The sequence below is a fragment of the Leopardus geoffroyi genome, chromosome D3, assembly GCF_018350155.1.
Source record: "Leopardus geoffroyi isolate Oge1 chromosome D3, O.geoffroyi_Oge1_pat1.0, whole genome shotgun sequence".
NCBI classification, from domain to species: Eukaryota; Metazoa; Chordata; class Mammalia; order Carnivora; family Felidae; genus Leopardus; species Leopardus geoffroyi.
In genome coordinates, this window is record NC_059339.1 from 80,198,045 (window position 1) to 80,211,098 (window position 13,054).

Genomic DNA, 13,054 nt, shown 5'->3' on the forward strand with positions numbered 1-13,054 from the left:
TTAATATTGTTGGTACGGTCGTGTTTTCAGTATCCTCAAAACATAGTTGCTTGGCAGATAGCTTGAATAAAGCTTAGAAACTGAAATTTTCAGATAGTATTTAGTGCAGTAGATAGTATTTAATGTTATTTGGACTCACAAAAAACATACTTGAATTCAAAAAAGTATTAAGTGACCATGGGTCCTTTCCTTAGAAAAATCAATCAAGATACTAAAAAAAAAAGGAAATTTTGCAAAATTGTGGCTTCCTCATGGCACAGGTGAATTAGCCACGTGGTACCTGACAGAGCAGTAATCTCAACTCCTTTGAATAGAACACGTAGTGTACTGGTAGTGTTGGGACCTGGAAAAGAAGACTTCAAAAAGAGTTTTGGCATAAAGGCTCCTACTCTGAGATAACCAGCATGTGTATGTGGCAGCTATCCTATGAGAGCACTGTCTAAAAATAAGAGAAAAGTCAGCGGTCAGGATTTCTGCTGTTATTATATTAGGCACTAACAAGATGCTTTCTCTCTGAAAGTGATTTTTAAGAACGGCTCTAATCTCCCAGGTAGTAAATACTTTTATTTAATTGTTGGCCACTGCTGGGGGATTTTTAAATGAACAGTGTCACTGGAGCAGTGGGCGCTAAGAAGGCTTTCCTCACTCCTACTGTGGGGATAATAACAGTACTTAGGTGAGATTGTGAGGATTAAACGAACGAGTGCTTGAAGAATAACGTCTGACGCATGATCTTCAATAAATGTTGGCAATTATCGGTAAAAGTTAAGTCTTGTCTGGAGGGTGATGGGAGAAGAGTGGGTAGACCGTCTCACAGACTGGGAGTGGGGAGCAGAAGCAGCCGTGCCTTTTATAGGAAATTTTAGGTTGGTTTGGCTGCAGCGAAGTATACAAGCAGCTCAGCTAATAAATGCCATTTGAAAGAGGCTTTGAGAATATCAGAGTTAGTGATTATTTTAGTAGGAAAATGGGAGTGACTGAGATCCTCCACTGTGTAGGGAAAGTCTTTCTTAGACCACAGTAGGAGGAGAGGGTGGTGGAGATGGGAAGGAAGCAACGTCTTTTCCTCAAATTAACTAGTATGGTATATCTACACCTTTTATGATATTTTTGTGGGGCAGGGCACGGGAAGTGTGCCTTAGAGGCTACCAGAGGCCTTGAAGGGTGATAGCCCGTTTAGCACTAGACTTGGCTAAATTCCTACTCTGCCGCTCTGTGACATTAACCAGGCTACGTAAGTCCCTGAGCTTCAGTTTTATCTTCGAAATGGGGATAATAACTTTCATTTCAGGTTGTGGTGATTGAATTAATGAGATAAGATGCAAAATAATTCGCATCTTGTCTTGAGCATGAACGTTCTCTTGAGAATGATGCTCAATGCATTTTTCTTTTCCACTGAGATGCCACCATCCAGATGGTTAAATCAGTGGTTTTCAGGAACGGACGTGTTTTTTTTTTCTCTTCACCACTTAATAAAAGTCCATATGATGCAATAGTTTTCATATTCTGTATTATCATACCTCTAAATTGATTGGTGTTCAGGAAGGATGGGTAATTGGAAAGGTAGTGTTTGAGCCATGTATTTGGGGCTGTTATTTGTTATTTTTATTTTTTTTAATTAAGTAGGCTCCATGCCCATCGTGGGGCCGGAACTCATGACCCTGAGATCAAGAATCGTGTGCTCTGCTAACTAAGCCAGCCAGGTGCCCCTGGGGCAGTTATTTTTAATATTTACATTATAGAGATCCAGTGTGTTACAAATAAACCCAAAGGAAGCATTTCTCTGGGTCACAAATTATTGAAATACATATTTTCTCCATATTGGGTTTGGGGATAGGAATAGGGGAATATATGTATTCCATATTTGGATTATCATTAACTCCCAGGCAACCATACTTTATCCGGTTTTCACATTTAGCTAGGAAACTGGCCTATAATTTAAAGATATTTTGCAGGGTTTTTTTTTTAAGTTATATGATCGTTTGTTACTTCAGAGCACAGCTTGGAATCCATGGACTTAAAGGAACATTTTATACTTTTTCTATAGAAGCTATTAAATTGGCTGATTTTTAAGCTGATTATTTTTGTCTTTGGGGTATTAATTTTTTTTTTTTTTTTTTTTTAAGAGCAAAAAAAGACCTGCACTACCCCGGAAGCAGACTGAGCTTCACTTTTATCAACTTTTTTTCATTATGGAGGACTTGTAACAGAGGATGCCTTGTCACAAAAGCCTCCTTCATGCAGTCTATGTAAACAGTCACTCTGGAAGCGTGTTTGTGTTTTAGGTGGCAGAGCTGCTGGGTGCCCCGTAGTCCATTTCCCTTCTGTTCTTCCTATGCTCCAGGGAACATTTGGCCTCTCATTCCCCTCTAAATGTCTTGGCTCGTTCGGAGTGTTTCATGCTTATTCAAGAAGTAATTTATTTGAGGTCAGATTTAGGTTTTAAAAAGGTCACTTTGGCAAGTTGTTTGGTCTTCACAAGTTTCAGGCTGCTCCGAATAAAGTAGGGGTATCATCGCCGTTTCTTGCATGTAATTGCTGTGAAGATGAACCTGATCATGTGTGTGAAAATGCTTGGCAGACAAGGGTGAGTTGTATATATCATTTGATCTGTCCATCGTTCAAAGAGGGAATAGCACAATTTGCAGTGGATGGAACAGAAATGCAAAAGTTGGAAGAGCTGATAGGGTTTGGGTTACAGGGGACCTTGACAGTCTGGTGAGAGGAGTAGGTTGTCAACACGCTGCTGTGAAAGCCATTGAGGAGACGTGTGTGCGCGCCAGTGGTGTGTCTTCCTAGAACATCCACTGACGCTTTCTTTAAATGTGATGTGTGTGAAAAGCGTGAATCGTTGATTCAGGAAGAAAAAAAAATCTTCCAGACTAATCTGGTTCTCTCAGGGAGCGATTTTACTTCTTATCACTCTGATTTGCTTGATGACCTTAATCCTCTCTTCCCCTCCTACCCTGAATCTACTCTTTCCTCATCCTTGCTGTCACCGTTCTCTTTTGGGACTTTATTCCTAACGGATTCCACTTCTGTCAGCCTTCCTACCTCTTACCTGTTGGATACTCCTGCCAGTATGTCTTCCTAAAGTAGTATTTAATCATCTCACCTGCCTCACAGTGACGGATGGAGCCTGGCCTCCAGTAGGTCTTGGGACTCAAAATCCCTTTTTCCCACTTTTTTCGTACATCATGCCTCCCAGTCAAAGCTGGCCTATGTCATCGCCTCTTGCATGATGTTTTCTGGAATTGCCCCTGTGATTCTTTGCTGCTTCTGAATTCCAGTAGCATGTATATTCTGTGCTGTAAATTTGGTACTTCTATGATTTTTTTTTGTTTTTTTTTCCAAAAATATTACTTTGAAATATTTTTAACTTATAAAATTGACCTTTCCGCCTAGATTTTAAGTTCCCCAAAGGCTTAGACATCGTGTCCCCCCTTTTTTTTTTTTTTTGGTCAGCATTGCATGTATCATACAAAATCACTTAAAATTTCCTATGCTTAGGCTTTTTAGACATGGCTCTGAAAAATACCAATATGATAAATTACTTTAAAACAAAGTACATTAGGAAGTTGTTTTTTGTTTTGTTTTTTTTTTGTCTTGTATGACTTCTATTTTTCAGCTACTTTAACAGTATTTGTAGCTATATAGTCTAGGCACAACTTTTTTGGAAATCATAAAAGGAATTGCTTCTTTTGAAAAGCATAGAACAGTATATATTTGAACTGAATCTTCAATGAGGAAATGCTGAGTAGGTGTGTTTATTAATTATTCTTATAAAATCAGACCATTTATAGTCCAAATTAACTAAGTTTTGTGTGTGTGGGGGGGTATAAATTGGTGCCAACGTATGGTTGATGTTTGATAGAATGGAAAAAGTCATAAATTAGAAACCATTTTCTTACTTGAGTAGTTGTTTGTAGTTGAGTTCCAATTTATGATTTGTTTGAGGACCAGCAGGAGTCAGATACGGAGTTGAGATAGTACCTTGCTTAGGATCAGAAAATTGAAAACTTTGGTCACTGAAGTGAGCCATCTACAGTCTAAGAGTTGGAGAAGTTTTTGTTTCGTATTAGGAATATCTTGTTGGGATAGTAAAGAGACATGACTTTACCCCGATATAATTGTCTTTTGGGGAGGGGAGTATCAAATTAATTGAAATTCACTGCTGGTCCTCGAAGCGACAACATGATCCCATAGTGTTTGGAGAGTACTTCTTGTGGAAGGGGCCATCATGCGTACAGAGAGGGTGCCTCATGACAGCCGTGGTGTGTGGCTTTGTTAGTTAGGGAAGGTGCCTCCTCTAACAGGTGGCGTTAAACACAGTCCTCCTAATGCAGTGTTTCTCAATCTGTCATATTTACCAACCGATAAATCACTGTCAAGGATCCTTTCTGAACTGTGTAAGCTTCCATTTCTGCACGCTTCCAGGAATGTTTCCCCACTGGAGCTGAAGGCTGTCCATCCCTTTGTCCGGCCTTCCATACCTTTGTAGTTTGTGGTCCGATATAGTTCCCACCTGTCCACGTGTCAGCTACACATGCCACCTACACATGGCGCTATTCACGTTGAAAGCAGCAACCTGAAGGCAGTTTTGCAAGGAAAACCTCAAGGCCAGTGACGTTTTCCTGGAGTGAAAACTGCTGCCCTCGCTTGTCTTCCATTCTCCACTGCTCTCCTCCTCAGTAGCCTTCTTTATCAGCCTTCTTTTTTTCTTTTAATGTTTATTTATTTTTGAAGGAGAGAGCAAGAGAGACACATTGTGAGCAGGGGAGGGGCAGAGAGCGAGGGAGACACAGAATCTGAAGCAGGCTCCAGGCTCTAAGCTGACAGCACAGAGCCTGATACGGGACTCGAACTCACAAGCTGTGAGATCAGGACCTGAGCCGAAGTTGGACGCTTAACTGACTGAGCCACCCAGGCGCCCGCCCTTAGCATTCTTTTGCCAACTTCCCTAATTGCACATCCTACGAGTTCAGTTCTCTGGAAAAGACAACTTCAACAATTTCAATGGTTTTTACATTTGTGATGAATTCACAGAGTTCTGCAAAATGCACAGAAAGATACAGTGATGTTTCCATCTGTCATCGTGTTCCACCCACCCAGTTGTAGTCCACCCCTACTCTGCACCGGTCACTGCCGTTAGTGCACAAGTGTCATGGTGAGGAGAACTTGCGTAGCTGCAGTCGCTGTGGCCAAGTCCGGTCTGGGGGCCGTGGTGGTGGAGAATACACGCGGGCTCAGTGAACTGTCTGCCCGCTCTCCCCGCCCCCATTCAGTAGCTAGAGTGCACTTACCCTGGCTTTAAGATGGTTCTTTCTGCCACATTCATCTTGATGAATCACCTTATCCCCACACTTGTAGCCACACTAAGTTCGGAAGGAAGTGAGCCTGCGATCCTAGCAGAAATGCACCTGGGCGGTCTGGGAGCGGCTGAGTGTCGCTGTCCCTCCTCTGCATGGTGCTGCAGTCACGGACGGTACAGCTTTCACACGCTGCTTACCAATCTCGTCTCTTCTCACACGGCCTCTACCTTTCCTCATGTGCTGGAAGGTGGTGCAGACAGAACTTTGGGTTGGGGTGCACTCTTTCATGGAGTAGACATGAGGCAGGCGCCTGCCTGGTCCTCCACAGCCTCTTCAAGAGGAGTGAGTAACTCTCACATCCTTCCCAGCTTCTTCCCTCTTTTTCCACCGAAATGGATAAAATTTGCCATCTCAGTATTGTTGCTAGTAACGAATCATTTTCTAACATTCAAGGCTTTCTATGAATCTTGCATAAACAATAGCTGCTTTAGTTGCAGCCTTGGTTATTGAAAGAAGAGAGTTTAAAATCTGTAACTGTATAACAAGTTATCCGCAAACTTACTGGCTTAAATCAACACCATTTTGTTATGGTTTCTCACAGTTCTGTGGGCCAGGGATTTAGGCCGCTAAGAGCAAGGACAGCTCGTCTGTTGTGGGGTGTCCGGAGATGCAGCTGGGGACTGGAGGTCATCTCTCAGTGTGGTCTCTCTAGTGTGGCATCCTCAGGGCAGTGGCACTTCTTACATGGTGTCTCGGTAGGCCCAGGCTTGCAAGGCTTCTTGCCCTGCCCTCTCCCATCCCGAATGTTCCTTCCCTCATTCTGTTGTTCACGCAAGCCTCGAGAGCCAGCCCAGACCCGCTGGCTGTGGAATTAGATCCACCTTTCAGCGGAAGGGGTATCAAAGTATTTCTAGCTTTATTTAATTTACCACAAAACCTTAACAGGAGGTTGTTGTGTGGTAATGTTAGCATCGTCTGTCTCATTGGATGAATGTACAGACATCTGAATAAGTTTGTACATTTTTTTAAAATTGTTTTAAGTTTGTTTATTTTTGAGAGAGAGAGAGAGAGACAGAGCACAAGCAGGGGAGAGGCAGAGGGAGGGGGAGACACAGAATCCGAAGCAGGCTCCAGGCTCTGAGCTGTCAGCACAGAGCCCGATGAGGGGCTTGAACTCACGAACTGTGAGATCATGACCTGAGCCGAAGTCAGACGCTTAACCGACGGAGCCACCCAGGCGCCCCAGTTTGTACATTTTTAAAAAGCTGAGACAGTCTTAATTTCTGCTTTTTTAAAAAATACAGATTGCCTTGTTTTTTGTTTTTTGTTTTTTTTTTTTAATGTTTATTTATTTTTGAGAGAGAGCATGAACGGGGGAGGGTCAGAGAGAGAGGGAGACACAGAATCAGAAGCAGGCTCCAGGCTCTGAGCCATCAGCCCAGAGCCCGACGCGGGGCTCGAACTCACTGACGGCGAGATTGTGACCTGAGCCGAAGTCGGACACTTAACCGACTGAGCCACCCAGGTGCCCCTCCTTGGTTTTTTTTTTTAATTAAAGTTTTATTTACTTTGAGATAGCATGAATGGGGGAGGGGCAGAGAGGGGGGGGGGCGGGGAAGAGAGGGAAAATCCCAAGCAGGCCTTTCACTGTCAGTGCAGAGCCTGATGTAGGGCTCGAACTCCCAAATCGTGAGATCATGACCTGAGCTGAAGTCACAAACTTAACAGAGCCACTCAGGTGCCCCATCTTGGTATTTTTAAATTTATTCTACATCAGGGGACTAAAGGAAACGTGTAGAAGATTGTTAGATGAGCCAAAATAAACTCCCATCTACAAAGAACAGAACAACGGTCACATTGGCCTCCTTTTATTTGTAGATGGAGTTTATTACCAGAGAAGAGTGTCTGTCCAGCCACTTGACTGTTTCACAGACTTTCCCTACATTTGAGACATCCCACGTCAATAGTTGGGATGGATATGCACGTATAAAACTGAGATCTGAGTAATCTCTGGAATGAACGACCTGTCCAGCCTGCCTGTGTTACGTGACATGTGGATTTGAGTTAACCAGGAGCTCTTAGTGCAGACATGCCATAGACAGAAAAGGCTTTGCTCAGATGAGTTACAGAAAGAAGAGCACACACATTCTAATGTATTTTGTGTTCCTGTGCATATTTTGCAGGCTTAGAATTTTTAAGCTTCATCTTCTTAATCCAAGCAGAGAAAAATTCTCCACTTTTCACTTGGTCCTAACACTTTCATCTAACCAGTCTCTGTAGAATGCCAATTCTGCCATGTCATCTATCGTGTGTTTTCCCAGGAATCTGAACTTGATAGAACAGTGGGTGTAATTCCTGTCTATAAGATTCCATGAAACCAGTAGTTCCCATATTTTATGGCTCCCTTCCCCCTACTCAGAGTTAAGAAAGCATATGTGACACGTGGCAATGGGAGACGGAAGAATGGAGAGTTATTCACCGTTGAGATCAGTAAACTTGATTGTGACCTCTGTGGCTCATGAGGCATTAGATTATAAAATTTACAATTTTATTTAATAAAAATTCAGATAGTTTCTAAACTTAGTCTAACTGCTATAAATGGTTTTATAGCATTGATGCATGCTGACATTTGTGAGGGGTGGGACTTAATTAGTAGGTATTTTGTGGGTTGATGAACTTATGTCCTTAGATAGAAACTCCAACTCCATTTTTCTCTCTAGGTTATTAAATAAGAGGCCTTTTCTTGGCTATTAAAGTGTGTAACTTGAGACTTCAAAAATGTGATCTTGATTGTGAGGCAAACTACTTTCTCATCGTTGTTTCAATGTATTTGTGGAGGCAGCGTAATAAAATCATTTTAAACATAAAAAAAAAAAAAAAAGAGGTTAGAGTGGGAGAGAGCCAAAGCATAAGAGACTCTTAAAAACTGAGAACAAACTAAGGGCTGATGGGGGGTCGGAGGGAGGGGAGGGTGGGTGATGCGTATTGAGGAGGGCATCTTTTGGGATGAGCACTGGGTGTTGTATGGAAACCAATTTGACAATAAATTTCATATATTAAAAAAAATAAAAAAATAAACATTTTTTATGTTCTATTGTGGTAAAATACATGGACATAAAGTCTGCCATTTTAACACCTTTTTGAGGGTAGCATTAAGTCCATTCACATTATTGTGCAGACATCACCACTATCCATTCCCAGAACTTCTCTTTTATCCCAAACTGAACCTCTATATCCATGAAGCAACTATTCCTCTTCCCCTTTTTTTTTACTCTAGGCCCTGGTAACCACTATTGCTTTTTTTTTTTTTAATGTTTATTTTGGAGGAGAGAGAGAGAGAGCGCCAGAGCAGGACCTGGGGAGGGGCAGACAGGGGGAGACAGAGAATCTGAAATAGGCTCTAGGCTCTGAGCTGTCAGCATAGAGCCTGATGCAGGACTCAAGCCCATGAACTGTGAGATCATGACCTGAGCTGAAGTTGGATTAACCGATTGAGCCACCCAGGCATCCCTGCTGATAACCACTATTTCTACTTTGTCTCTGATTGTGACTATCCTAGGTACCTCATTTAAATGGCATTACACAATATTTGTCCTTTTGTGCCTGGCTTATTTCACTCAGCATAATGTCCTCAAGATTCATCCATGTTGTAACGTGTATTTTTTAGGCTGAATGATACTCAGTTGTGTACATATGCCACATTTTGTTCGTCTGTTCACCCGTCATTGGGGCATTTGAGTTTCGACCTTTTGGCTATTGGGAGTGATGCCACTAGGAAAAAATCATCTGCTCAGGTTGTTGCTTTCAGTTCTTTTGAGTATACACCTAGGAGTGGAATTGCTGGATCGTATGGTAACTCTGTTTAAGTTTTTGAGGGACTGCTGTGCTGTCTTCCACCACGGCCTCACTGTTTTTTACATCCTTGCCAATAGCTGCTGTTTTCTGTGTTTTTGGATTATAGCCACCTTAATCGGTGTGAAGTGGTATCTCATTGTGGTTTTGATTGCATTTCCCACATGAAGATTGTTTTTTTGCATGTTTTGCTTTTGTGTTTGAAGGTGTTATTTTTAACTTATGAACCACATATGCGCAGTATAGAAAAATATTCTATAAAAGATGGTCAATGTATTCAACTAAACTTCTTCCAGCTAACACAGGTATTTGAGAGGATTACAGTGCTTTGTTCATATCAATTTGTGAAGTCCTTAGAGCAGTGTTAGGCCAATGTGGTTTTAGTCCTTTGCAGTAAATGATTATATGGTCTGGAATAGGATATAGGTAAGTTTGTTGTTAGAAGAATTCCTGTGTCTGCCTTTTACTGTAATTTTGAAAATTGGTGAATGCCATCATGTTAAATGTTTTGGAAATTGGATGTTGACAGAGATCTTTGCTTTCCTTCTCATTAAGTGGTTCTGTAGAGACAAATACTTATTTGAGTTTCTACAGGAAGACAAACTATAAGGCTGAAGCTTAGCTCCCAGGAGTATCTGATGTGATGCTTTCTTCCCAGAAATAGAGCTATAACCTGGCAGCCCAGACCCAGGGTCAGGCCAGCATGCAGGATTAGACAGCAGAACAAAATATTTTCAATTAGGATTCTTGGGAAGCGTAGGGTCTTCTCTTTACTTCATTTCTAAATTTACACAATTTTTATTTACAAAATTTTTTAATGTTTTTATTTATTTTTGAGAGAGAGAGAAAGAGAGCGAGTGAGCATGAATGGGGGAGAGGCAGAGAGAGAAGGAGTCACAGAATCTGAAGCAGGCTCCAGGTTCCAAGCTGTCAGCACAGAGCCGACACGGGGCTTGAACTCATGAGCTGCGAAATCATGACCTGAGCTGAAGTTGGAGGCTCAACCGACTGAGCCACCCACGCGCCCCTACACAATTTTTAAAACTTAACATATATTATTTATTGCAGATTTATAGAATTGTAATTGTCTCTTGAAACTGAGGTGGTTTTGGTCTGAGTAGTACTTTGAGATTCCAAATGTGAAAGGGGTAAGATTGTGAGTTGTGATAAAGAACTGTTAGTAAGGCTGTTTTATTTTTTGGCTTAATCAGTGTGTTGTGATAACAGTATATACATGCCAGTGCTTTGGTTCTGGAGAGCTGTAAGGTTAGGAGGCCTCTCTGACTCCCAAGCAGCCGTTCTCCTTGGAGTAAAACTTCTTCCAGTTCACGGATGACTGTGATGGGCTGAGCAAACTCCGAGCGACCAGTCGCCGTTAGGTGGTTTAAACATTACTAATTTACTACAGTAAACTCACTGTCTGTACACATTCTTATTCAGAAAGATTTGGCAGATCTTGATAATAACCTTTTGTAAAACTTTTCCCTACCAGAGCATCTTGTTAGATTATCACTAAAATCAAGCAGTGAATAAAAATTGCTTAGTAATTAATGTAAAAAATACAATTCCTGTATATGTGGAGGGTTAGCATAGAGGAGAGCATCTTTTATATGTGTTCCTTTGATTCTGGTCACTTTGGTTAGAATTGACATCGTTGGGAATTTTGAGTAACAACGTGCAATGTGTCCCAAGAAAACTGGGACAGTAAATAATTGATAGAATATTACTATTAAGTGAAAATAAGTGTTGATGCTTCTCTTTTTCCTTACCGGTGAATACCTTTTACAATTTGTGCCTTTCTGCCTTGACTGTAATCACCTATCTGGTCTCTAAAATTGCCGTGAAGATAGTTTCTGTTAAAAGCCTAAGACTTGACTCTGGTTTATTTGGACGGAGTTGTCTGTTCTCAGTCTGTGGAGTGGATGAACACGTGCCCCTCTTTCTTCTCTAGAGTGACTCCGCTCACGGTGACTACCCGCAGAGTCATGAGGCCAGCGTGCTGGCACGAGCCCTGATACCTCACGATGGACTTCCTGCAGCGCCGCACAGAGCCCAGCGAGAAGGTATGTTCTCTGTCCCCTTACCGGGGACGGCTGCAGAGCACTGTTTACGTTGGTTGACCCAACTCTTCTCCCTCTTTTTTTGGAGTAGAGAAATCTACACGTCCTAGGTTTGGCTCAGATGCCCGGCCCCCACTTTTCTGAGTCTGCATCTGGGCTCCTGCTTTACAGCACTTGGCCCAGCCTGGCTTGTGCCGACCTGGTTCTGCCTTGTGGTCGGTTGCCTTAAGTCTAGTTGCACACTTCTGGAGGGTGGAATCCTTAATGTATTCCTAAAGTGTTTGGGAAAGTGCTTTATCTGGAGAATGTGCTCAGCATCTGCTGAAAAAAGAAATTCTACAGAAGTTCTCTGTTAGAAAGTGAGGCCATGTGTTACAAGTCTATGCTTCCGGCAGTAATGCAGTTTTCAGGAGGACTGGGATGGTGGCATTGGAAGGACGTTGTCATCTGTAAGGAAATGAGTTCAGATGCTCACTTCATTTTTGGGAGTCCATTACCCTGGGCGAATAATTGTTGAGGGGAAAACAGAAATGGAAAGTGTATGTGCCACCTGGGTGGCCTCAGATGTGTACCTCACGCTCAGTTATAGCAGCTTAGAACGACATCATTTTGTCTTCTTTCAGTCCCATCAGTCATCTTTCTTGTGTTATACATTTTTCCTCATTCAGGAAAAACAGGTATGAATGTTTAATGTTTAAAAAAAGTTTATATAATTACCTATTCAGGGCCATTCAAGACCCTTAAACTACTTGACTCATAGATTCCTTCAACCAGCCCCGCTGCATCTGTGAGTAACCTAAAGCAGAGTTTGCTTTTACAACGAAGGTCTTTTTCTTCTTTTTTTAATAAAAATGTTTTAGAAAAACAAAAGACTACATCCAAATGCTGACAACTGTAAGGTGGTACTATAGATGACTTTTCTTATGTTCTTTATTTTTAAACAAATGTGTGTACTCTGTGCTTCTTAGTTTTAATTTACGAGGGTTGGAGGGTCTCCTGTTACCAGCCATTCCCCACCGCACTTCATCTCCCTCCTCTTGATTCCGATCGGTCATGACAGGGGTACCTTGAGACCAAGGCCGAAGACCCAGCCACGTTCCCTTACACATAATGCCCTAGTGGTCCCCTGCCCCTTACTTATTAGCCCGCCAGTTTGCAGAAGTGGAGCTGCTTTGTATTTCTGAATGTAGATTAGCTCAGACGGTTTTTCTTAAATAGCATCGTCCCTCATGGAAGGTAGCGGGAAAGCTGTTGAAAGTGGCAGACCCTCCCCTCCCCCACTTAGCCGCTGTTGTGCTGCCGCTGGTCAGGAGTTGTGGGCTTCTCACCTGGCTCTTGAGATTTTCTTGCGTTTCCATCCTCAACATCTCTCGCCCACGGCGGCGGGGGTTGGGAATTATCCCAGAAGCGGCCATCAGACACTATATATTTGGAAGGTTGGCACAAAATACTGGTAATGGTATCTCCTCGGTCTGTTATGAATGCTTACCAGCGAATTTCTGTATCTTATGTTTCATTGCCCGCAGTCCCTGATCTAGAACAATCTTCATTCTTCCTGTATACTTCTGTTACTTTCTGTCTTCTGCTTCATGTATTTTAGCTTCTTCCTCTCCAAGTAAATCCCTTCCTTTCCTTCTCCATCTCCCGACCCCTGAATTGAACAGGACCCCAGTCTGTGGAGTCACTCTCCGGACTTCTTCCCTGTGACCTTTATCTTGTTCATTACTGCCAGTCTCATTATTGCTTAAGTGCTGTTTCTTCTATTTATACCCTGAGCAACAGTTTTTTTTTTCCCTCCCTTAAGTCCTTATATTATGGTTAGTAGACTGG

The 13,054-nt window shown here is 42.2% G+C and overlaps 1 protein-coding gene across 5 annotated transcripts in view; it reads left to right on the forward strand.

The window, feature by feature from the left end:
• Positions 1–13,054, forward strand: part of ZCCHC2 (zinc finger CCHC-type containing 2) — a 64,997-nt gene that overhangs the window by 4,836 nt on the left and 47,107 nt on the right. For all 5 annotated transcript variants that reach the window (XR_006707809.1, XM_045459155.1, XM_045459153.1 and 2 more), the window contains exon 2: positions 11,116–11,227. Coding sequence is in view for 4 of the 5 variants with exons in the window: in XM_045459155.1 (XP_045315111.1) it covers positions 11,116–11,227 (112 nt within the window). In the remaining variant the exon portion in view is untranslated. The remainder of the gene's footprint in view (positions 1–11,115; positions 11,228–13,054) is intronic.